We start from the raw sequence: 25971 nt of genomic DNA, 5'->3' as shown, positions 1-25971 counted from the left end.
ACTCTGTGTTCAGTGAATATTCTTATACAAAAAGGCAGGGGGTATCATTTTGGGATGAAAGGCCATTTTTATATTATATTTAATCAGCCAGGAAAAGTAGATTGGGAGTCTGTCCTGACAGGGTTTGAAAAGACTGTGGGGGAAGGGACAGGTGTGACCCTGTTGCTCTGGTGTGGGAAAGACGAGAGGCAGGCAGAACTGCATAGGAAAATCAGACTCAGTGCTATGAAGGAAGTCGAGGGCATGGGCTTCTGGACAGTGCTACGAGGGAGGTCCAGAGGGTGGACTGCTGGGCTGGCTAATGGTGTCTACTTGGGATTGAAGGGTAAAGAGAAGGCCCTATGGGGAATATGACCAGTGATCTGAATGATAAAATGGGTCTTAGATCTGAGGGAAGAGCATTCCAGGCAGAGATAATTTTAAGTGCAAAGGCCCTGGTGCAGGAATGGACTTGGCCTGTTTAAATGAGAGCCTCGGGGATATAATGGAAGGAGAAGAGGTCAGGCTGGGAGGCAGAGTCCAGATGAGCCTCATTTCCTAACAGGCTGCCTTGGCCTGAAAGCAGGGACCCTGGTGCGCAAAGTGGAGATGGCCTCAGTGGGCACTTTGGTGTATAACTGAGCTCCTGGCCTCACCTACCCTAGGACCCCTGCGACCAGCCTCACTTGCTTGTATTGTTGGATCTGCTGTCTGCTGCCTGTTTGTTGTTGTTGTTTTTTTTTTTTCCTGGAAAGCTACAGAATTGGTTTATTTTCTTGGCCTTCTCAAGATCTTCAAACCCTTTGTTTTCACTTCTTATAAGTAAGAATGGGGACTCAGACATACCCCCTCCCCCATAGTGTCCAGAACAGGGTCTTCATTTTCTCTTTTTTCACTCTTTCTTGGGAGTGAGATATTCCAATATTGCCTCCTCCCCGAAGAGGCTGCATGGCAGTTCCCATCCCAGTTAGGCTCCAAGCATCCCAGGTAACCCCTGTCATGGCTATGTGCACCACCTCCCTGTGGTACTGGTTTATATCTGCACTCACAGGTCTCAAATCAGGCAGCAAGCACATAGGACTCTCTGCCTTAGGGTATCCCTACGGCAGAAGGTGCTTGATCTACACACTGAGCAATCTGGGAGTTCTGTGTAGTTATGCTTCTAGGGTAGACCTCACTCAAGGATGGACAGGACCCAGAGAGGAAGACTCCAGACCCCTCCTTCTCTTTTGGGACAACTGAGGCATATGCACCCTAATCTCTTGGAGGTTCACGATGAGTTTGAGCAGCCCAGACACCCAGGAGGAAACTCCAGCTGCCAGCTGCCCTCCATTGACCCCCGTTGTCTTAGGGTTTTACTGCTGTGAACAGACACACCATGACCAAGGTAAGTCTTCTAAAGAAGAACATTTAATTGGGGCAGTTTACAGGTTCAGTCCAGTATCATCGAGGTGGGAGCATGGCAGCATCCAGGCAGGCATGGTACAGGAGGAGCTGAGAGTTCTACATCTTCATCTGAAGGCTGCTAGCAGAAGACTGGCTTCCAGGCAGCTAGGATGAGGGCCTTATAGCCCGCACCACAGTGACACACCTACTCCGACAGGGCCACACCTTCTGATAGTGCCGCTCCCTTGGCCGAGCAGAGCATACGCAAACCATCACACCCTTCCTTTTTTGTTTTACTTCCTTCTCGATATAGATGCTTCTTTTCAACTAAGCCACTTGCTCTTGACCCCTGTTCTTAGTGTTGGCTTCTGGGAAAATCCAGCTTAAGATGTTGATTGACATTGGCTGCCCTTCCTTTCCCAGCCACACTGGCTATCAGTCAAGATATTCTGCCTTCACTGGCCAGGGCTGGGTGAGCCCCCCAGTCTTGACTCATACGATTCTGTCTCAACCTGTGGGTTGTGATCTCTTTGGGGATCAAATGACTCTTCCACAGGGGTCATCTAAGACTACCAGAAAACACAGATATTTACATTGTGATTTATAACAGAAGCAAAATTACAGTTATGAAGTAGCAACAAAATTGTTATGGTTGAGGGTCATTAAAGAGTCGCAGCATTAGGGAGGTTGAGAACCACTGCTCTAATGGATGCGGTCTTATGAGGTCACTCTCCTATTCCTGCTCTGTATCCAGGCTCACAGACTCTCTGTGACCTCTGACCTTTGCCTGGAGGCCTTTGGACAAGCTCTTCAGGCTTTACTTATGGGAGTTAAGCCACATACATTTTGTTTCATGAGCTAGAGTTGGTTTCTGTTGTGCAGCCCCAAAGATCCTAAAACTAACTGGTGGCTATCGAGAGTCGGAGTCACTAGGGAACCAGGGAAGTTTGAGTTCTGTTGGCTTTCACCCAAAGTAGATGCTAAATAAGGTCTGGGCACTGGTGGCTTGCTGGAGTCATGATCACAGCTCAGCGTGCTAGCTCATGAACTCATGTCTCCTATTTCCAATCCTCCCTTTTCTCTGGGATCATCAGGTTGGGATTCTCCGAACCACCCTTGATCAAGCCTTGCCAACTGTGCTCCATTAGAGGGGAGTGAGAAAGAGTGCCCGGGTGCAGGAGGAAGAAAGACCACCCTTTGCTGTTTCAGTCCATACCACCCTGGTAATGCTTCTGCTATTGTCTAAGTGTCCCAGTGCCCCCAGATTCACACTCTAACGTGATGGCAGCTGAAGGAGCAAGCCTCATGGGTGAGATTAATACTTTCTCTCTCTTTTTTTTTTTAAATATTTATTTATTTATTTACATGTAAGTACACTGTAGCTGTCTTCAGACACACCAGAAGAGGGCGTCAGGTCTCATTATGGATGGTTGTAAGCCACCTTGTGGTTGCTGGGATCTGAACTCAGGACCTTCGGAAGAGCTCTTACCCGCTGAGCCATCTCACCAGCCCTAAAATATGTGTGTGCACACCAAGTAGTTTTTTTTTTTAAATTTATTTTATGAATATGAGTACACTGTGGCTGTCTTCCAATACATCAGAAGAGGCCATCAGATCCCATTACGGATGGTTGTGAGCCACCATGTGGTTGCTGGGATTTGAACTCAGGACCTCTAGAAGAGCAATTGGTGCTCTTAACTGCTGAGCCATCTCTCCAGCCACCCCCCCCCCTTTTTTTTCTAATTTTTACCTTCCTTCCCTAATTTCCCTGAATAGCACACTATAAACTGTGAGCTGAAATAAAACTTTTCTTCACCAACTTTGTTTTGGTCGTGTTGTTGTTGTTGTTGTTGTTGTAGGTTTCGAGACAGGATCTTACTAGGTAGCTCTGACTGTCCTGGAACTCGCTCTGTAGACCAGGCTGGCCTAGAACTCACAGAGATCTTCCTGTCTCTGCCTCCAGAGTGCTGGGACTAAAGGCATGCACCACATTACCTGGCTAATTTTTTTTTAAAAAAGATTTATTTATTATTATTTGTAAGTACACTGTAGCTGTCTTTAGACATACCAGAAGAGGGCATCAGATTTCATTACAGATGGTTGTGAGCCATCATTTGGTTGCTGGGATTTGAACTCAGGACCTTCAGAAGAGCAGTCAGTGCTCTTAACTACTGAGCCATCTCACCAGTAGTGATGGCTGCTCCCTCCATCCCCCCTTTTTTTTTGAGACAGGGTTTCTCTGTGTAGCCCTGACTGTCCTGGAACTTACTCTGTAGACCAAGCTGGCCTCCAAAATCTGCCTGCCTCTGCCTCCCAAGTGCTGGGATTAAAGGCCTGTGCTACCACTGCCCGGCGAGATTAATACTCTTTAATCAATGCAGTAGGTGAGGTTAAGTTAGAAGCTGCTGTCTTAAAAGCCAGGAAGCAGATCTTCTCTGAACCCTCGGATCTGCCGTCACCTTCATCCTGGACTCCTGGTCTTCATAGGTGTGGGTGGGCGGGGAGCAGTTGCTGTTCTCCGGAAGCTCCTGGTCTATGTTGTTCCACTCTGGTGGCCTGAACAGGTGAATTCAGCTTCCTTGCCCTGTTCCCTTGTGGAGCTGCAGCTGAGTCTGGATTTCAGTTGCTTCAGCATTTGCATAAATCAACTTGATTTCAGTGGCCTTAGAGGTACCTATAACTAACCTGTTTAGCCCTTCTCAGAGGTCTGGGGGCACAAAGGACATTAATTCCAGCCTCTCCTATGTGTATCTGAATTTGTTGTCTAATACCACCCTGACCTACTTGGGCTTCTCCTGCACAGGTTGAAGGCCGTGTGTCCTCCAAAGGCCTCCAAGCATCTCTCACCTTCTGTTTCTAGTGGGAATCTAATTTCAGGGACTCAGGGATGCTGGGCAAATAGGCCAAGTTCTTGTGCATTGCTTTTACAAGGGAACATGGTAAAGGTTCTTGTTTAAGGAATATCAGCTATCCTTAGGGAAAACTGAGGATCCCACCGTTAACTCAGATGACCCCTTGTTCAGTACACACACACACACACACACACACACACGTGTGTGTGTGTGTGCCTCCACTGGAGTTGACTCCAGCTTCACCTTGCTCAGGCATAGGCCACCATCTTTAAGATCCTTGTGTATGTGTTTATACTCCACTTCCTGGCAACACAGAGGAGGCAGGCCCAGCACCTCCTTAGAGACTGGATAGCTGAGGCTCCCACAGAGCCAACACACCTCGAGCTGCGAGCTACTTTAATGCTTTCTTTTGTCTTTTGAATCTGCTAACAACTCTTTTGCCCAGTGTCTGCTGTTATATTATTACTTTCTCTCTGTTAAGTGCTCTGTTCTGGTTTCTGTCTCCTGAGTGTTGAAGGGATGGGGCATGTGGTAAGGAGAGGATGTGTCAAGCAGGATGCGTCGATGGACCAGCTACCACTACGGGCAAATTGACTCCATCCTGTTGGGACTTCTTAAGAGACTGTCTAGAAAATCTTCAAGTTGTTCCAACAGGAGATGAGGAAGCTGAGATATTATATCATTAGTTCCAATCCTCCTCTAGTTGAGGGTGACCCTTGGGCACTGGCATTTTGCTCCTCTGGCCTGTTCCAAGTAGGCCCGCTATGTTTCTGCAGTTGGTGAATACTGCAAGCAGATAAAGTATCTGGCCTTTGGTATGCATGGAAGCTATACCAAGGTCTTCCTAATGAGCCAAACAGCGACACTGGTAGGGGTGGCAACTTTCTTCCCCACAGGGGTGGGGAGATGGCTCAATCAGTGAAGTATTTCCTGCACAGGTCTGAAAACCTGATATCTACTCCTGGCACCTACTTAAAAAAAATCCAGATGTGGTGGGACATGCCTGTAATCCTAGATCTGGGGAGACAGACACAGGAGCACCCCTGAAGCTTGCTGACCTGCCAGTTGAGCTCCAGGTTCAAGTGAGATACCATGTCTCAAAAAAAAAAAAAAAAAGATAGGGAGCAATTGAGGAAGATGCCTGTCATTGACCTCTGGCCTCCAAAGACACACATGTACCCATGAATATGAACACACACAGATATACTACATAAATAAGAGTCACATAGTGTCTCTTATCACTCCTCAACCCTGCTCTTGTAATCCAGCACAGACAGAACAAAGACAAGCAGGTGCGAGCTTCCAACGCCACACTGTACTTTCAAACATAGGCAGTGTCTGGATTTGGTCCATGGCTATAGCATGCAGCCTCCCTGACAGGAATGCACCCATAGGACCTGCCACTAACTCAGCTTAGGACATACCTGCATCTCCACCTTCGTGTTGGAAAAGTCCACGTAGTTGCCCCCTTGGCTTGAAAACTATGGGGGTAGGTGGATCTTGAAGTAACCATTACAATCATATTTATCCTAAAAGTTTTTTTTTTTTTGTCATAGATTTGTGGTTGGGGCATATTGGTGAATGAAATGACCTCAAAACTCATCCTATTTGGCATACTAATGACAAAGAGCATCATTAGGTACAAATACCTCCATTTTCCCAGGTTTGCATAGTAGCAACTAAATGCCACAAAAAAAGCCAGACTGATGCTAAATAAATAAGTAAACAATAGGAGTTTTGAGTTGAAGCCAGGCTGATGCAAAAATTAAATAAATAAATCAGTAAATAAATAAATAAATAAATAAATAAAAAGACTTTTGAGTTGAGATTGGTTCCTGGGACAATAGTCCCATGGCACTGGTGCCCTCAGCAGCCACAGTTGCCTCTTTGCTTACATGTGGGCATCCTGTGGCCACATTGCTTACCTGCCACCTGTAGTCAGTCACCCGTCTGAGGGCATGGGACCACAAGGGAAAACGGGACTAGTTCATGGAATGTTCTTTTGGATGCAGGCTTTTGATAAGGCAATGGGTGAGACACTCCATCAGGGATGGGAAGGCCCGTGCATCAGAAGATTCCTTGGTCTATAAATAGGTGACAGGTGACGTAAGATTTAGGGAATTGGCAGTTTCGTTGTTGGGCCACTCTGGCCTCTGAACTCTTTGGGTTGAGATTTCTAACTGCCTTCTCACTCTAACCCTGCCCCAGTCCACTCAGACAGAGAATTAGGAGTCCAACAACACAAAGCCTTCACCTCTCTGGGCTGAGTTAGCAGCCCAGACTGGAGAATTTACCTCCTGATCAGATTTTGCTTCTTGATTCCTTAGAAATCTGAAATCCAATCTGATCACTTTTCTTTCAAATGAAAGGAAAGGGATTAACTAAATGAAGAAGGGGAACCTCTCCCCGGCCCCCTTACTGACTCACCTGCAGTAGAAAGACCTTTTCTGGGTCTAGGTGTGTGTACCCTTGAAGATGCTGTTAATATTCTTGGGAGTTGAGGGAGACACCAGAAGGCTGTGGATGGGCATTGGGTGAGGCCCTGGCAGCTGATGGATTCAGCGCATCTAGGCCAGGCCCACCCATTGTACTGGGCTCTGTTCTGGTGAGACTCCCATTTTTCAGACACTGGGGTTCTCCTGTGTGCTAGTCTCTCTCTGCTAGTCTCTGCCAGCCTGTCTCTCCATGAATTTAAGTCCCCGTAGGCTGAACATCCTTTCTACCACCTTCTCTATCAACTCACTCTCTTCAGGGACAGAGAACTGCTTTACTGAATACAACTGAATCATCTGCACTGGCTCATGAAACATGCACTGGTGTTATTTATTTCAAGCTCATATCCACTCTTTCTAATCTTTGTGGTTTTATTTTTATTTTTTAAACACATTAGATTCTTTCATCTATAAACACTCTGGATACAAAGCCAACACATGTAATTTAGTGTTTCTCTTTCTATCTTAATATGTAAAGTACACAGTTATATGGTTTTTCACTGTGTGTTTTCCATACAGTCACTTGAATTAATAAATGCATCAATTATATGGAAAATCATCATTAATTTATAATGACATGTGTAATGAAGGCACAGAGTAATAACTCTATAAGAATTTTAAAAAATGGGACTGGTGAGATGGTGCAGCTGTTAAGAGCACTTGTTGCTCTTGAAGAGGACACAGGTTCAATTCCCAGTGTCCATATGGTAGCTTACAACCATCTGTAACTCCAGTTCCAAGGAATCCAACATACACAGGTAGAATGTGCATAAAGTAAAACAAATTTAAAAAAATGAACAAAGAGAAAACACTACACATCCACACCCACACACACCCCTCTTAATCTTTAGTATATCAATGCCTGAACAAATTTACTGGCTTATAATTTTCAATGTCACAAGACCAAACTTTGGACCTTATATCTTTCCACATGTGTTTTTATTATTTTATTTTATTATTTTGGTTTTTTGAGACAGGGTTTCTTTGTATAGTCCTAGCTGTCCTGGAACTCACTCTGTAGAACAGGCTGACCTCGAACTCAGAAATCTGCCTGCCTCTGCCTCCCAAGTGCTGGGATTAAAGGCGTGTGCCACCACTGCCTGGCCCTCCACATGCGTTTTTAGTCATAGGCTCACTTGAAGTTTTAATAATTGAGTATAATAAAAATAGGACCAGAGAACATTATAAATGGTTTACAACGAATATAAAACAATGTTTAGAGTAACAGGCTCACATTGGGGTGAGGTACAATTAGTTTGCAATAATGCACAGTACCATCCATGAGAAGAGGTTACTGTGTCAAGCAGAATTAAAAATTTGTTTACAGGAGTCTCAGGCACCATGATAGGGGGTCTAATGCCCACTGAGTATCCCATTAGATGTCTTACATTTCCCAGTTGTCTGGTGCTCATTGTAGGTTCATTGACCAGAGCTGGTTGGTGCTGAGGGCAGACTGCATGCACATCTCCTGAACAGAGTTGGAGGATGAGAAGATGCTTGATAATTTCAGCAACCCTATGCTCAGACTACTAAGCACGAAACTGAAATAGATCCCTGTTCAGTGCTTGGAGATCTGCAGCTTTGGAGAGTTACCCAAACCCGCGTTTGAACTCATGGGGATGACAAATAAACCTTTGCATTCAGCCACTGAGATCCTGAGTCTGTTATTATAGCATAAATTAATCTAGCTTAGTGTGTTCTAGAATCATGTTTCTAGAAGATATCTTTTTTGGAACAGGGTCTCTCTATAAGTCCTGGCTGTATTTGAACTCACTCTGTAGACCAGGCTGTTCTTAATCTCACCAAGATCTGCATGTCTCTGCCTTGCAAATACTGAGATTAAAGGCAGGTGCCATCATACTTAGTCTAAAAAGTTTTTGATCATGGCCCACAAGACATGCACTTTACATCATGTGCCAGTATACATGCTCAGGTGGGAAGAAAGACAGATTCATGCCTGTATACACACACACACACACACACACACACACACACACACACACACACATGCACGCACCCCAGGGAGCAGGTACAATACTTAATATATATGACTGCCCTCTCCTCCCTTGTTAGGAGTTCTGGTATTGACTACCTACACTGAATTTACAGCCCTCTACCAAAGATGAGAACTGAAGTCTCAGAAATGCTGCTGTTGATCATAATTTACACGTGACTTATCTTCTAATTGCACATCTGTCATGCATATTTACTAAAGCAGGCGTTTAAGACCTATTTTGGCTCCAACACTGGGTGGAAGTGTTTTTGTGTAAGATACAGCACATCCCACATATTTTCAGGAAGGTATGTTTTATTGTTGAGCCTCCTAATTTACAACATATATTTTTAAATTTACTTAAAAATTTTTGTCACAGGGAGTAACAATGTTAACCTGATTGTTATTCACTTGCTTTCAGTTTTTAAAATAAATGACTGTCTCTTGCATCAGGACTCAGGGGCATCATAAAAAACATCACTAGCTAGACAGTTGGTGTTAATACTGATGCCAAAAGTGAAATAGAAACCAAATATTTATATTTAGCACTATATATCTTTATATACTATATACTCATATCAAAACTTGCCATTTCTATTAAGAAGCAGATAAGTTATTCTCTAATTTCATAAATTATACCACAAATGTGAAAATATGGACAACTATTTTATATTTCTGCTGCTGATATAAGACATTTAATGTTTATACAGAGAGCTTCAAAATTACAGAGGTGTCATAATGGGAAGAGATGAATAGATATTTCACCTGAATCTCTACCAGCCTTTTCCTCAGCCGGAATCATTTTGATATTTTCTGAATACTCTTTTAGAGATGTATATGGCGTCTGTGTCTTCAATACATACAGAATACACACATATTTAGGTATATGTGTGTATGTACATTTATACAAGTATATATACACACATATACACGTATATAGTCTACATATGTATATATATATTTCTGTGTGCATTTATGTATACGTGCACACAGAATGTCCTTTGGTTTTATTTCCAGACCATTATTGTGAAATGAATTTTCAATGATTACCATTTTTTTTTTAAATTTAAGGTGGCTTAAAAAGACCTTTGCAACAAGTAATAAATTTCTTTTAGAAATCATAAATATTATTACACTCAAAAGTATGACACAGGGAAAGTTACAAGGTGTCAGAGAAGACATAATCCACATTAAAATGGGGGAGAAAAGGAATGAAAAGAGCTTTTCAGAATGCTTTCTTAAAGTCGCCCCAGGAGTAGAACCTTAGTGCTTCTGAGTTGCTGGCGTCAGCAAAGGAACTCTGGGCTCTGCACACACTTCAGGGAAGGGAGGGTGAGAGCCTGGGATGGGGGTGGGGGGATTGGACACTGAGATTTGAGCGGGAAACCAATCCTTGGGGGGGCACATCAAGTGACATTGGGTTACTTTAGTAATGACTGGGAATAAAACGGTATCTTTTAAGGCTGACAGTTGTCATCCTTGGGGTGCTTACTAGATATTCTCATGGTTGCTAAGGTGTTTTTCTGAAAGAGGTTCCCTTCTGGCTTTGAGTTATGGGGAATGAGGTGGCATGTGCCCTTCAACAAGCTCCTTGCAACCAGAGGTCTTCTGATGTGCCCCCTTCATCCACTGGCCTCTTCTCAAACAGTGACCCATTTCCCCAAAACATCAGTGAAATTACAACTTGAGGGAGGGAGATAAAGCACTCCAGTGACTGTTATGGGAAATCAAAGCCCTAGTTGGTGTGGGTAAAGCTGTCAAAATCAAATCAAAAGATAAAACAAAACAAGACAAAACAAAAAAACCTCTTGCCTCTTGGTTGTGTCATAACAGAGAGCTCTAAAACCACTCAGGGAAAGGGATGTTCTTATTTCTAAAACTGGTAAACTACTCTTTGCCAGACAGCAGCTGGGCCGACCTTGTAGTTTCTCTCTTGGATGGCTGTGTAAAGAGTACCTGAAAACTGAAACGGGTGTGTGGATGAACTCAATGTAAGAGGCATTTTGGCTGCTTTAGTGGGGTCAGTCCTAACACAGAGCAGCAGCTGGCGACAGAAGAGCCACGTGTTTCCATTTTATGTCATCCTGGCAGAGCAGAGGGAACATGATTTGGGTATTGAAAGTAAACTTTCAAAGCTCATGCCTTTAAAACCTCCTCACCCTGTCCAGTATTCAGGCTCTAGGGCTCCCTGGGGACAGCATCTTTCTCATCATGCATCTCAATTTACATCCCTGACTAGTCTTGCTTAATTCAAGTCACCCTCCAACCCTCATGCTAGAGCTGTGGAGTTCACTTTCTATCAGCATCTCAGCTGAGACCTCAAACATTCTTGAGTCACCACGTGTGGCTTTATAGATGCATTCTCTTCTCTTCTCAGATATGAAAAAAAGCGAGGGCAGGGCTGTCCTGGTTTCATGTGCAGTATAATGACCCATTTATATGACAGAAATAAAGGTCGAGTCACACATAGGACATAGATGTTGGTAGGAACGCTATATTTGGGCTACAGAATAAAAATGATTGCTTCCATTGTAGTGAAAATAATCATTGACAGCGAGCAAAGCTTCAGACCAGGCTGGGGTTGCTTGTGTGGGGGGTAACAGGAATTGCTGGGTGGCTGGTGGCTGCCAGAACTGTGGAGCAAGGAGAGGCAGAGACAGGGAGGAAGGGGAGGTGACGGCGGAAGCGTGGCCCTAGTTCTTTCTCAGGATACTTTGCAGACTTCTCTCCACGGCTTCATCTAGCTCTTCCTCCAGCTCTTGCTTCTTGGACATGGCCAGCTTAGACTGGTAATCCCTCACCACCTGATCGATGTACGGGGCACTCTGTGTGCCATGTAGCATCAGGGTCCATTCCTTCAGCAACCCCTTCTGTGGTGCACTGCCCACAAACCCCAGCTCCAGGGTCCAGGTCCCTCGGGCATCCTCCCCCCAAGTGTGGGTGGTCATGAAAGGCCACTTGTCGAAGCCCACCTTGGAGTCGTCGTCTCTGGGACGCCGGCTCAGCAAAATGGACTTGGTGCCCATCGGGGAGGTCATGTTGATGTTCAGGTCTCCTCTCCTGGTCGCGTTGACTGTGATGACAGCTTGGACGTGCTCGAGGTAGCGGACGAAGTTTTCTTTCCCTTCACAAGCATTTGTTTTGAGGGTCAGTACCAACTTGCCGGTGGGTGGTATTTTCCTGAGGACAGAGAGAGGAGGAGATTTAGTAAGAGAGTATTTGGTATACATGCCGTGAGAAGAGGTTTCAAGGCACTATTTTGTAGCATGAAGAGAACATGCTTTGGGATTACTGATTGAGACTGACCTGGGTTTTGGCTTTCCCATCAACTGTGTGAATCTGAGAGTGAACATTCCTTGTAAAGGGTAGGTAGCCACGGTTGGTGTCCTTTTCACACCCCATCAGGCCCCCTCTGAGTCACCTGTGACTACAGCTCCCACATAGCCTGACTGCTTCAGCTCTCTCCCAGCTTCTTCCCCTGCCAACGCCATGGGAATCTGCTGAGTCTGTGCAGGATAACTAAAGGTGTCAGGGATTTAACTCCTCAGGAGAATGCTGCGTCAGTGACTGACAGGATGTTCTCTGGCATCCCTGTTCTCAGTGATGTCACTCATTGTCCCAGATTTGCAAGGTCAGGTCTTAGGGCTAACTTAGGAGCAACTCAGATGGAGAAAGGTCTCATAATGACACATTTTTTTCTTTTCTTTTCTTTCTTTCTTTTTTTTTTTTTTTAGAACATTTTCAATTTATTCTTTGATAATGTCATACATTATGTGTCTCTTGATTATATCAACTCCCCAATTCCCTACATGGTGCCACCAACATGGCCCCCCTTCGCTCTCATGTATTTTTTTCTTAAAAAAAAACCCAACCTACTAAGTCCAACTAGTTGTGCCTGAACATTCATGGGTCTGGGGCTGTCCACCAGGGTGTGGGTAACCTATAGTGGCCACACTCATCAACTGCTTGGAACTCCTTAGCTAGGGGTCTCCCACAGGCCCCTCTCTTATCATTGTTGTTAAGGACTCTGTCTTGTGAAGACTGTGTGGAGGTGACCACAGCTGCTGTGACTTAGTGAACACATGACCATGTCAAGACTGGGAAACAGCATTTCACACCACTCTTATCTTCTGTTTCTTACGTTCTTTCTGTCCCCTCTTCCAAAATGCTTTCTGAGTCCTGGGCACTTGGTAGAATGTCTCATTTAGGACTGAGCGCTCAATAGTTATTTATTCGCAATACTTTGTCCAGTTATGAGCCTCTGCATGGACAGCTGGCTGCCCACTGCAAAAAGAAGTTTCCACAGTGCCTTTCTTTCAAAGTGCTAAGTACCTTGGATGGGAGCTACTGCTGATTTAATGGTTCCCACAGACTGAATCCTTCTTATTGCAAATGCCTGAGATTAGAAGCGCTTTAGATTTGGAATGGCAGAATCCGTGCTTATGCATAAGGAGATATTTTGGAGATGGAAGGCAAGTCTAAACAGAGAACTCACGTATGTTTCATACCCTTATATGCCATCCTAAAGGTAATCATAAATAATATTTTTATTTATACAGTGATGTTTTCACCAGAAGCTGTCACATGACATCCAGTGTGAGATTTTCCACTTACAGTATCATTTTGAATCTTGGAGCATGTTTGATTCTTAGCTCGGGGACACTCAACTGTTCTACCACTAACAATGCTGGAGCTGGTTTAATTCATTCAAATCAAAGATCTGTTGACTTTGGAGGTGTGTTTGACCAGAGTTGGGGACCTGAAAGGCCAGCCCAGGAATTCTCTATGCCATCTATGTTTACAGCACATCTCCTTCTGGGAGACCGCATGAGGATAGCATGGCATGATGGGAGGACTGCAGAGTCTGGAAACACACTTACTGGCATTAGAATTTACACTTACAGGTCATGAGAGATCAGAAAATTATTTAAGTGTTTGAAATGTGTCTGTTGTAGGAGGACCTGTGAGGTTAATGACTGTGTAAAGGCACCAACCACAGTGCCTGGCTCTTGGTACCTGTTAGGGCTCTTCCCTGACTCCTTGTCTATGAAGCATCCTCGTTCTCCATGGCTTTACATTTAGAACTCCAAACACTTGTTTTTTACGAAATGGTAGCTATTATAAAACATGCATCTTGTAGAACACATCTATAAAAAGACGCCTGTCACACACAACCAGCTTGGTGCCACGCCTGATTCTGTATCATCCTTGGAACAAAGATCACAAGCCCAAGAGGGTTTCCGGAAGCACATGCCATGTTTGATTAATTAAGGCACACTCCCCTGAGCAGCTGGAAAGCCATGATGGTTAATACTGATTGTCAGCTTGACAGGATCTAGAGTCTCCCAGGAGGCAAGCTTCTAGCCACATCTGTGGGGGTCATTTAGACTCAGGTTAGCCTCTGACCGTGACTGTGAGGGAGTATATTGGTTTGGTGAACTGCTGTAGGTGGGGCCATTTTCTGGATGGGGAGTCTGGACTGTATCATTATAAGCTCAGCAATGGCATTTAACATTCTCTGCTCCCTGGCCATGGATGGGATTTGGCCAGTTGCCTTGAGTTGCAGCTATTGTAACTTCTCTGCCAGGATGGACTATAACCTTGAACTATGAGCCAAATAGCCTGCTTTGGTCAGGGTATTTTATCACAGTAGCTGTAAAAGTAATGCAGAAAATAGGTATTTCTATGGAGTGAGGTGGCATCGTTGCTTGATGACCCATGAAGCAGCCACTGGTTATAGAGAGCCGGGGACAGTGGGGAAGTGGCGTTTTAGTCCTAGGCTCTTCAGAATTTGTTGTCGAGCAGTCGTGAAGCCAGCCTCGGAAATCAGGCTATAAAATGTATGTATATAGAGCATATTTATCAATGGCTGAATTGATTGGTCTACAGAACCTCCTACTGCAGTGGAAGTGTTCTGTACCTGTGCACGCTAGTACAGTAGTCACTGGCCGCCTATGGCAACAGAACACTTAAGATGTATCGAGCATGAGTGAAGAGCTGAAAGTTTACTTTATAATTTTAATTTAATTAACTTTTTATTCATTGATATGATAGTTACTTCCAGATAGAAAGCACAAGTGGAGACTGTTTTTGTTGAATTTGAACCTGATAAGGACAATGATATGTGGGAGGAGCCCTGTGCTTCTGTGTATACGATTGCCAGTTTCTTCCTGGTAGATTTAGCAATGCAGGATTTCTGGGCACCCTTTGGAGGTTTCTAGAATGGCTAGCACCTTAAGGTATATGAGAACAGCTTACCATGGAGTTTCTGAGAAGACAGGAGCAGGTCTATAAGGACTGCAGAAGATGGTATCAAAGGGGTGTGGGGTTTTCAAAGAATGAAGTCAGGAAGATGCCTGACATAGTCTGAATAGTCTATCCTATCCTTGTAGTCTTGGCTCACTTGAAAAGTTCAATCAGGAAACTCACAAGTCAACAACCAGGATGGTCACTGTAATAACTGCCTTCTATAGCATGGAACTTACTCACTAGCTGCTGAACACAGGCCATTATTGGTTGGGCATAGAGGTACACACCTGTAATCCCAGCACACAGGAAACTAGCAGGAGGATCATGAATTTCAGGCTAGCCTGGGCTACATAACAAATTCAAGTTGATGCTTGGCTACATATAAAGGCCTTGTCCCAAAACAAAACAAAGCAAAACACCCCCACTAATAAAGCAGTCTATTATCTTAATGATCCAATCCACCCAGGAGACAGGCCTCTGGGCACAGGGAAGTTGTTCTTCTATTTCAATTAGATTCAGGGTACTTAGGACTAGAGTCACTCAAGGACATTCTCATTTCAAATGAATTTGTAAAAACTTTGGTAGAAAAGTGACATTACTTCCTTTTGAGGAAACAGGATGTTTTGTCTAAGAATTAAAGGAAGGGGAGCCAGATTAGCTCAGTATACACCCTCAGCATAGTACGCATCCACACACTGGAGTCTCTGACTTAAGTCCTTCCAGTGAAAGAGCTACCCTAGGGCTGATGTGACCTTTGATGATAGGAGAAGAGAAATGTGCCAAACCCAAGATACAGGCACACTGGAGCTGAAGAGATTCAGTAGGTGGTGACAGTGCCGGGTCCAGAGCCCATCTCTTCTCCAGCTGTGTGAGCATTAGCGGCTGATTGCTCTCTGCTGCTCCCTTGTCTGGAGCACTTTCCTTGGGGGTGGGGGTGCAGGGTGGGGGTGGGGGTAGGTTGGAGGGCTGAAGATGCCTGTCTGGAAAAAATATACTTATGATGTAAGCACACAAAGGGGGGGGGGCATCTGTTCAGTGCCATTGATGGTCCAGAGTCCGAGTGGCTCAGGTCACAGGTGCACACACCTCATTTACATCCTTCTCAGGTCCTTCCTGCTTACCCTGAACCGCTCAAAGCCTCCCATCCGTAGAGCATATGTATACAAATTGGTTCCCAGGCTCCACTCCAGGCAACTTCCCATCCCTGCACTACCACCACTGTTGTCACTCAGTGTAGAAGAGACTCATGTCACTCTTGGCTGTAGAGAACACGGGTCCGTTCCATCTTTTATCTTCAACCATTCTAGTCCCTTCTTCTCCTGTAAGATCAGGATTTGGGAGGTAGACACAGAAGCATTGCTAGGAGTTCAAGGTCAACAGGAGCAAGTGGCAAGTTAGTCACTATCTCAAAAGATGAAATCAGACAAGCATTTGATTGTCTTGAGAAGTCCTTGCAGAGAGAACTACGCCGGCACTGCCTTGACATCTAGTGTGCAGAAGTCAGCTGTCCATTGTAGTTGTCCTGTCTGTGTCTCCTAAACCCTGCTCCACCCCACTTAGGGCAGACATTAGAGACAGAGACAGAGGGAGAAGTGCCAGCAAGGTGACAAGGGCAGCAGAAACAGGCCAACTACTTCCTGCCCAGGGTCTTGAGCTGGGGCTCTGTGCACTTGTGTGTTTAGGGAGGGATGGAGGGAAGGGGATACAAACATTGGAAGGTTGTTACACATTCTGGAATGCCAAAAGACAGGCTGGGGTGGCAACAAACACGTAGATTTTTGTTAGGAATTACAAAATTTCCCAGAAGCTGTGGAGGTTGGAATATGTACAGGGATCAGAAAGTCATGCCGGGGGTTGTCCGGCTTGTTTGGAGCCATGAGGAAGTTTCTGCTCCTCCAACTCCCGTGATACCCATGTTGTGTAAGCTGCTTACTGCACAGGAGCAGTGGTCCCCAAAAGAGGACGTGCTTAATTGGATTGCTTGGAATGTTAGGTTCTTTGGAATTAAAAGGCTGATGTTGAATCCCAGAGGTAAGCAGAGAGAGAATGCCTTGCTGGTGGTGTGGTAGAGCGCATGTCCAGGCTGCTTACTGCTGGCCTGGGTTCAACCTCAGTACTACAAGAAAAAAAAAAAGAAAAAAAGAGAGAGAAAGGACATCGTTTTCTCACAGGCAGGAGTTTTGCAAGTACCATGGCCCCTGGAGAACTACGATGATCTAGCTCCTAATCTGTGGCTTGTTAATTCATGGCGCCAACCAATGGCAGATGGAGAAACTCAGGGAGAAGATCATATTTGTACTGAACGTGCATAAGATTCCCCCTCATCACTGTTCCCTAAATAGTGTAGTATAAGGAATATCCAAATTAACACATATTCCTTTATGTAAATATTTAGAGGTGAGCTGGAGCATGCGGGAGGGTATGTCACAGGTTATAGGCATGTAGGATATGGTCTTACAGAAAGGAACAGGGGTATTCATTGATGTCCTGAGCATCTGTGGTCCTGGAGCAAAGTCCCTCCACATGCTGGAGGATAAATGTACTTTCCAGGGGTTTCTTATTTACTCATTTCTTCTCATTTGTGCTTTGCTTTTGCTATAGTGGTGCCATCTTGTTTTTATATAAAGAAAATAGGGAAAAAAGTTAATTCTGAATGAAAGAACAGGATCTGTGCTTAGGAAGAGTTATGTTAGAAGTTAAAATGGGAGGTGGTTGTGGAGTAGTTATTTCGAGCAGTCACAGAGTGCTCATTCTTAGGCTGTGTTCTGGATCGCCCTCGATGCTAACAAACACTCAGCAGGACACTTCAGAGCAGCTGACCTTACAAGAGGACATACACAAAAGCCCAGTGCTCAAGTCCTATACATAAAAACAAAAACCCCAAAGATAGTTGGCTCCCATCTTTATCCTGCTGTATTTTGCTTTAAGCCAGCAGTCGGTTGACTCCTGCCTAGAAGTAGGCGTTTCCCGGTGCACTCCCTGGAACGCCCTTGTGCAATGGATCCTCAACTGTATTGTGGTTATTTCATCAGTCACAGACAACGGCCGCTCTTTCACAAGTGTATAAACTGCCTGCAGTGTTGCATTGTGGGAACTCCTAGTGGGGTGTCCATTTAGGGTTCCTCTTCTGTATGTACGGTAGGGTCCGGTGCCCAATGACCCACCTAGCAAGACATTGTGGTGCAGCAGCAGCTGTGCAGGATTGCCGAGCTGTTACGGGGTAAAGCACATTCTTCTCGCTCTCCTCCAGACCTCTGATGTTCATATCAGCTTTTAACACATTTCTTTCCCCCCTAATTCTCTTGGAACTCAGTTGGAACACACACTCAGCTAGAGGAGCTGCAGCAATAGTTCCCTCGGGTCGGGACAGGTGGGAGGAGTACTCGAGTGGCTGGCCTGAGCTCAGCGCTCCCCTCTGTGCAGGTAATGGGGCAGCAGGGTTCATTCTGTTCTTTGCACAGGCTGGTGCAGCTGGTCACAGCCGGTTTTCTCTTCCCTTTGATCCTCCTTGAGCACCCTTCACTGACTCTCTAGATAAAGTTCTTTAGAAAATTGCTTTTTCAAATTGACTCCTTCTCTGGAAAGATAAATGCTGTGGAAACCCATATACCTGACAATCATGGTTCTAAGAGCCCTCTCCACCTTACTCGCTGTTTCTGTGCAGCCCGAATGACGTGGAAAACGGCGGATTGGAGGCTATTCACCCTCTCTCTCAGAGCTCCTCGGAAGTGATTTCAGGTCACCGGGGTCAGCCCTATGTTGTTCACCAAGCTCGCCCGTCCAGCCTCTGAGCTCTGATGCTGCCGCCATGGCTGTCCGTATGTGAGAAATACGGACACAGCTCTTCTAGTAACAGGAGCACGAGGGAGGCCCTAGACTGGGACATAAGGCCAGGCACGCTCCTAGCCTGACATTCTTGACACTCTGCATGGAGCTGTTGCTATCAAGTTGACATTTCCCATTCTGTTTGGCTGTTCAGCAACTCTCCTGCTGAGGAGGAACTGCCATAGGAACCTTAGTGCTGACGTTAATTTGGAATCAGATTGAATGGGAGCTGCAGTTTCTCAGTTGCACGTTTAGCATCTCTAGTGCTCCATAGACATCCACTACTCTTTTGATTGTGTAGATATAAAACATTTCACCACCCATAAAGCTTTGCAGCCTCCAAATTTTTCAAGAAACTCTTTTTTTTTTCTTTCGGTTTTTTGAGACAGGGTTTCTTTGTATAGCTCTGGCTGTCCTAAAACTCACTCTGTAGACCAGGCTAGCCTCGAACTCAGAAATCCGCCTGCCTCTGCCTCCCAAGTGCTGGGATTAAAGGTGTGTGCCACCACTGCCTGGCCCAAGAAACTCCTATAAACTCTACTAAGAGACAACAGTGGTCAAGGCTTCTTAACTGACTTCAGTAATGCTCAACAGGGCAGAACCCTAAGTGCCCCAGGCAGACAGTGTGTTTCAATGCTCTCTGTTTGGGAGTTTGTTACTCCCAAAGGACACTGGATACTCCACAGTGCAATGACAGTTATGGATTTTTGGGACCTCTCTGTAGGTAGGTTTTCAAAGTCTTCAGGAGACTTCTTATTAGAAAAACTCCCCAGGCTTCACCTCCTTCAGTGCAGACTCACTGAGACACATAATAAGGCTCTATATAGCTTTCACTCAAATCTAATCTTGGCCACTCAGTAGCTAGGTGACCATTAGTGTGACTTCAACCTTTACCAGCCTCCTGTCTTGACCCATGAAGATGCCGCTGAACCCTCAGCAGAACTGTCACATAGCCAGACATAGGATATGAGAGCACAGGAGATCACTTGGTCAATGAAGTAAGGCCAGAATCATATAGTGAAAAGAGCTTGGGTCTTGGCCTTTCCTTTGGCTTGGTGTTCCTTGACCTTGAACGTATTTCTTATTTTCTGCATCTCAGCTTCCTTATCTGTAAAAAGTAATGGTGAAAGAACACACCTCCTAGCCTAGTAATGAGTAAATACAATGTATGCAAACGCTTTCAGGAACTCTTTAGGGTAGCATTTTCAGCTTGTCTGTCTGTCTGTCTGTCTGTCTGTCTGTCTGTCTGTCTGTCTGTCTATCTATCTATCTATCTATCTATCTATCTCTATCTATCTATATCTATCTATCTATCTATCTATCTATCTATCTATCTATCTATCTATATCTATCTATCTATGTCTCTCTCTCTCTCTATCTATCTATCTATGTCTGTCTATCTATCTATCTATCTCTATCTGTCTGTCTATCTGTCTATCTATCTATCTATCTTTTTTTTTTTTTTTTTTTAGGCAGAATCATGTTTAATAGGATGCTCTCTGAAAACCCATTTCAAAATAGAGAAGCTCTCCCAAACTGTAGAAGCCATAAAAATGCAAAATACTTCTTTAGGAAAAACTGAATCAAAATTATGCCTCAATTTTCAAAATAACACACAAGTTATTTCCACTGGTCAGGCACCAAGGTGACAGACAGCAACCACAGTCATCCTGCTCAGCCAAAGTCAGTTGTTCTCAATCTGTTCCAAGTCCAGGTCGCCATGGTCCAGTGGGAAGATGCCCTCCTCTCCTGCACTGTCCCAGTCACTGGGATCCCTACTGCTCCCACCCTCACCTATGCTGGCCTCTGGCTCCCCTGACGCCCAGACACTGGGGCTGGAAGGGCCAGGCCTGGGAATCCTTGGGCTAGAGCTTGGTGTGATGATGCCCACGAGGCCCTGTAAGTTACACGGGGAGGACACAACAGTCTTCGCTTGGGTGTCATCCTCATCATCTTCGTAGTCCAGGGAGCAAAGGCTCTTGGAGTTTTTTAAAGTCTGGGTGCTGCGGACCGGGATTTCTTACGGGACGAGGGGTTCTGAGCAGGTGTGCACGGGATTCGGCTTTGACAAACAGACTAGACACGAGTGGTGTAAGGTCTGAGTGTATTTCTTAGAAATGGCATCAGACTTTTACAGTCATTGCAAAAGAGAGATGGTAAATCTGGCAGCTCAACAGTTGAGGTACATCTGAGGCTATCTGAAACATACTGGGTCTAAAGCAGCAGCTATCTCCTCTGAACTGGTGTTGTATCCCCCGGGTCCAAGCGCTCTGGGCCTGGGGGACTGCGGGATGCATGAATCTGAGTCCTAGCCCATCTAAGTTCTAGTGCTAGTCCTGCATGTGAGTCCAAGTCCTTCTTCTTCCAGTCCTAGTGCTAGACTGAAGTCACGTAGGCAAGCGACCCCCACACCAAGTTCCCTATCTATCTATCTATCTATCTATCTATCTATCTATCTATCTACCTATCTATAGTGATACAAGAGACTAGAACTTTTTACTGGACCTTACGGCCAAGTTAAGATTACAACTTGAGGTTCCTTAAGTTTAACCTGATATTCTGCTGTGCACTTAGCCTTTGTTTAACTTGTTTTTTAGAGGACAGCTTAACAGCCAATCTTACTAACCTTGGATTTCCCATGTAATCTGCTTTTACAACTTAACACTAATGTATAGCTTTAATCTTAAGTTACGTGCTTTTCTATGTCCTGAGCCAGAGAGCAGTGCATGTGTGTTAAGATAATTATTTGTTGAAAGCAACAAACAGGCCAAAACCAACCTTATACAACAACTATTTGCAATAAATGTTGAATTTGTCTTAAGATATTATTTAATAGAGGCGTACTTGCAGTATTGAATGCTTTGGGATCAGTTGAAGCAAATAACTTAATACCTTGTAAAACTGTTAAAGATTTCTATAAAATATACCTCATCCCTTCTTCATGTGATGCTGATTAATAAATATAGACCAAAGTCTTTTGCTAGGGACAGTTAAACATCAGGCAAATGTAGGTGCACACACAGCAATAGGAACAGCTAGAGCCATAGCCATAGCCATAGCCATAGCCATAGCCATAGCCATAGCCATAGCCAGAGCCATAGCCATAGCCATAGCCATAGCCATAGCCAGAGCCAGAGCCATAGCCATAGCCATAGCCAGAGCCAGAGCCAGAGCCATAGCCATAGCCATAGCCATAGCCATAGCCATAGCCATAGCCATAGCCATAGCCATAGCCATAGCCAGAGCCATAGCCAGAGCCATAGCCATAGCCATAGCCAGAGCCATAGCCAGAGCCCGAGCCCGAGCCCGAGCCCGAGCCCGAGCCCGAGCCCGAGCCCGAGCCAGAGCCAGAGCCAGAGCCCGAGCCAGAGCCAGAGCCAGCTACAGCTAGCCACAGACAGACACAGACATAGACACAGATCCAGATCCAGATGCAGAAATAGACACCGACATACCCAAACACAGACACAGCTACAGTGAGATGTAGACAGAGCTACAGCTATAGCTAGACACAGACATAGCCATCGCCACAGCCACAGCTACAGCCACAGAGACAGGCACAGACAGAAACACAGATACAGGCATAGATCCAGCCAATACAACCACAGCCAGCCACAACCACGGCCACAGAGACAGCACCAGACACAGACACAGTCACAGTCACAGACACAGAGACACAGATACAGACAGACACAACTACAACCATAGCCACAGCCAGACACAGATACAGTGGCAGCCAGATAGAGACATAGAGACAGACACAGATGTAGACACAAACACAGACACAAACAGTCCACTAACTATTAGCTACATGTAAAATAAAAGACACAGGGAGAGAAATGGAGAATTCAAACTTGGACTTGTTCTAGGTCAAATTAACCCAAGGAGAAATTCTGACCTTTCTTTTCTTAATAAAACCCAATATATTTGATGCCTCTGAGGCTGTCTTTAATGCATTTAATGTCTCTAATACTGATGCAGGATCTATAATGTTGTTTGAGGCTTGTGCTTTTATATTATCATGGGACCTGGTCTGAATCTTTGCTTTGCTCTTCAGCGCTGACTGAAGTGATGCTTTTGATGAGACCATGGAATAGCTTTGGAGGAAGTGTGGGGCTCTGCAGGATGTAGTTTTTAGATAGTGAGGATGCTCACCAAGGGAAGTTGTTTACCCATGGGAAGATATTCAGCTATGGGAAAATGCTCATTTATCGAAGGATGCTCAGTCAGGGAAGATGCTCATCCAGGGAGGATGCTCACCAATGACTGCTCATCTAAGAAGAATGCTCATTCCTGCGGGAATGCTCATTAGTGGAAGGATGCTCAACTATAGGAGGATGCCTACTCACTGGTGGGTTTCCCCTCGTAAGAATATGCTGGTTCACTGGAGGATGAACATCCAAGTCTTTGCACTGGAGAAAGCTTGAAACATAAGGTACAAATTGGAATATACACAGGAACCTGACAGTTACTTCTTCCTGAGTTTTAAGAGATTATCATCTTTTTTCCTAAAGTGTGAACTAGGAGTGTTTGAAATCATAGACGAAAGGAAGAGGCAAAGCTATGTTCATTATGTGCTCACCATGTGCCAGGCTTATACTGTGTCACTAACATTCCTCAGAAGTTTGGTAAGGAAACAGGCATTAGTTTCATTGTCACATAAGGAATAAAAGAAAATGCTCTTCTGGGGACCAAAGAATGCAAGCATATTCATTGACACGGGGGAAAACCCCCTCTGCATCTTAACTGTCACTAAAGTCTAAGGGAAACTTTGCTCTGTTTGGTTCATGAATGTACCATCTGATACAGAGTGGTCTCAGCATGTTTCATACCTTATTATGAGAGCCAGAGCTTTTCATATCTTATAATGCACACACTTTTCAGTAGCCCTTTGAAAAGACAGGGTCTTGCCATGAGACCTAGGCTTTGTAATCCTCCTGCCTCAGTTTCCCCAGCATGAGATCATAGGTGCCTGGCTTCGCAGAGGTACTTTCTTCCCTCACCACGGCTCTGAATTTATTGTGTATGTTAGATTCACACAATAAATTAGATGTACATTAGAACTTTTTGTTTAACTTGTTTATAGAAAAGAGTATGCTTTACTTTATCACAAATAGACTATTAAAAACACTGTAATGTCTTCAATAAAATTGACTTTCTTTGTCCCCCTTTATATTTTCTCTAATAAGGTCAAAACCATTATATTGGGATGAGGTTGTAGATTCCAATATGCCAAAGGGGTCAAAGACTGGAAATTGGCCAAAATAGAGGGCCATAAAGATCAAAAGCTCAGTGGAGGGGTCTAAATTGGCGAAGTTCAGATTTGATTTCAGGACCAGACAACTGAGTATTCAGCTGCAGAACATCCAAGTCCTAAGGGAAACAGGAGCGGATGCCATCTTAATTTGATTGGGTCTCTGTAAGTTCAGATGATCATCAGAAAAGACAGGAGCAGGAGGTGCTTGAAGGGACAGTGGGGCAGATTTGAGTGGCATACATCCCAGGCATGAATCCTCACAATGGCAAACTCATCAATGAGAGTGAATGAGAGATTGCTACACGCAACAATGGGGCACATCTCACAACTTTAATGTTGAGTGGAATAAATAAGAAAGAGAAGCACCAATGTGATCGGATTCTACCTAAATGCCAAAACCAGTATAACGAATCCACAGTGAGAGGAATATGAATAATGGCTATAGGTGGGGTGTGTGTTCTGATTGGAAGGGAACATGAGGAACATTTTCAGGTGGGTGGGATATACCATCTTTCTATGGGTGATAGTTCCCCAGTTGCATATACTTATCAAAACCCAAATAAGATTCTGCTATGCAACACACTCACAATCCCAGCACTCTGGAGGTTGAGGCAGAAGGATTGTGAGCTGAAGTCAGCCTATACTACACTGTGATTTCTTATCTTAACACCGTTCCCTATAAATACCTGCCTTCTGTGATTTTCATGGTATGTTACCAAATATAGAAATTATTAGTGTCATCTTATTAATGGACCAATAAGGATTGATAGAAATTAAATGAAAAGGTCTCTTTACTGACCAATTCTCTTGTCACACAGGGGAAGTAGGATGGAGAGCAGCTGTGTTTGACTGAATCAATGGCTTCTGTGTAGGGAAATCACTCAGAAGTCTCTAAATCACAGCCTACCTCATGAGGAATAAAATCAAGCCATTCCTTGTCCCGCGAATAGAGTGAACAGCAGTGGTAGGTCCACACTGGATCACTCTTCAACAGTCAACATAAACTACAAGCATACACTGAATGTGATCAAATCTCACAAATACAATTTTCCACATAAGAATATAGATATAAAAGAGAACACAATCTGTCCCAACACTGGGAGTAACTGGGACCAGCGGGACCAGGCACACAGGAACTCTGCCAGCGCAGTGACTTGGGTTCCTTCCAGTCTGTCTGGGCTGGGGTCCAGAGCAGACCTTGGGCGCAAGCTCTGCAGCCAGTTCCACAACACCCAGAGGAAGCTCCACTCCCAGGCGCTCTGACACACCCAGGATCAGAGAGTAGACCTTGGGTGCAAGCTCCACAGCCAGTCCCACAACACCCAGAGGAAGCTCCACTCCCAGGATCAGAGGTGAGCAGGAACCAACATCTGTCCCAACACTGGGACCAGCGGTACTAGGCACACAGGAACTCCGCCAGCCCAGTGACTCCAGTTCCTTCCGGGTCGGTCTGGGTTAGTGTTCTTAGCAGACCTTGGGCAAAAGCTCTGCAGCCAGTCCCACAACACACAAAGAAAGCCACACTCCCAGGTGATCTAACAAACCCAGGATCCCAGGATCCCAGAACCACAGGATCACGGAGACAGCTTGACTCTGAGGAGTTCTGACACAACCAGGATCACAGGAAGGACAGGCTCCAGTCTGATTTAGCAAAGACAGGTAGCAGTAGAGTTAACCAGATGGTGGGGGGCAAGCATAAGAAAATAAACAACACAAACCAAGGTCACTTGCCATCATCAGAACCCAATTCTCCCACCACAGCAAGTCCTGGGCACACCATCACACCGGAAATGCAAGATTCAGATATAAAATCACTTATCATGATGATGATATAGGACCTTAAGAAAGCCATAAATAGCACCCTCAAAGGAATACAGGAGAACACAGGTAAAGAGCTAGAAGCTCTCAAAGAGGAAACACAAAAATCCCTTAAAGAAC

The 25971-nt window shown here is 44.8% G+C and overlaps 1 protein-coding gene across 3 annotated transcripts in view; it reads right to left on the bottom strand.

The window, feature by feature from the left end:
• Positions 1–9005: 9005 nt before the first annotated feature.
• The window catches only part of Pcsk2 (proprotein convertase subtilisin/kexin type 2), a 268460-nt gene continuing 251494 nt past the window's right edge, over positions 9006–25971 (bottom strand). For all 3 annotated transcript variants that reach the window (XM_031372085.1, XM_031372086.1, XM_031372087.1), the window contains one exon: positions 9006–11882. In XM_031372085.1, coding sequence (XP_031227945.1) covers positions 11396–11882 — 487 coding nt within the window. In that variant the 3' untranslated portion in view covers positions 9006–11395. The remainder of the gene's footprint in view (positions 11883–25971) is intronic.

This window comes from Mastomys coucha, unplaced genomic scaffold (assembly GCF_008632895.1).
Source record: "Mastomys coucha isolate ucsf_1 unplaced genomic scaffold, UCSF_Mcou_1 pScaffold15, whole genome shotgun sequence".
Taxonomy (NCBI): Eukaryota; Metazoa; Chordata; class Mammalia; order Rodentia; family Muridae; genus Mastomys; species Mastomys coucha.
Note: the sequence above shows the minus strand (reverse complement) of the source record. Positions and strands in the feature narration are given on the sequence as shown.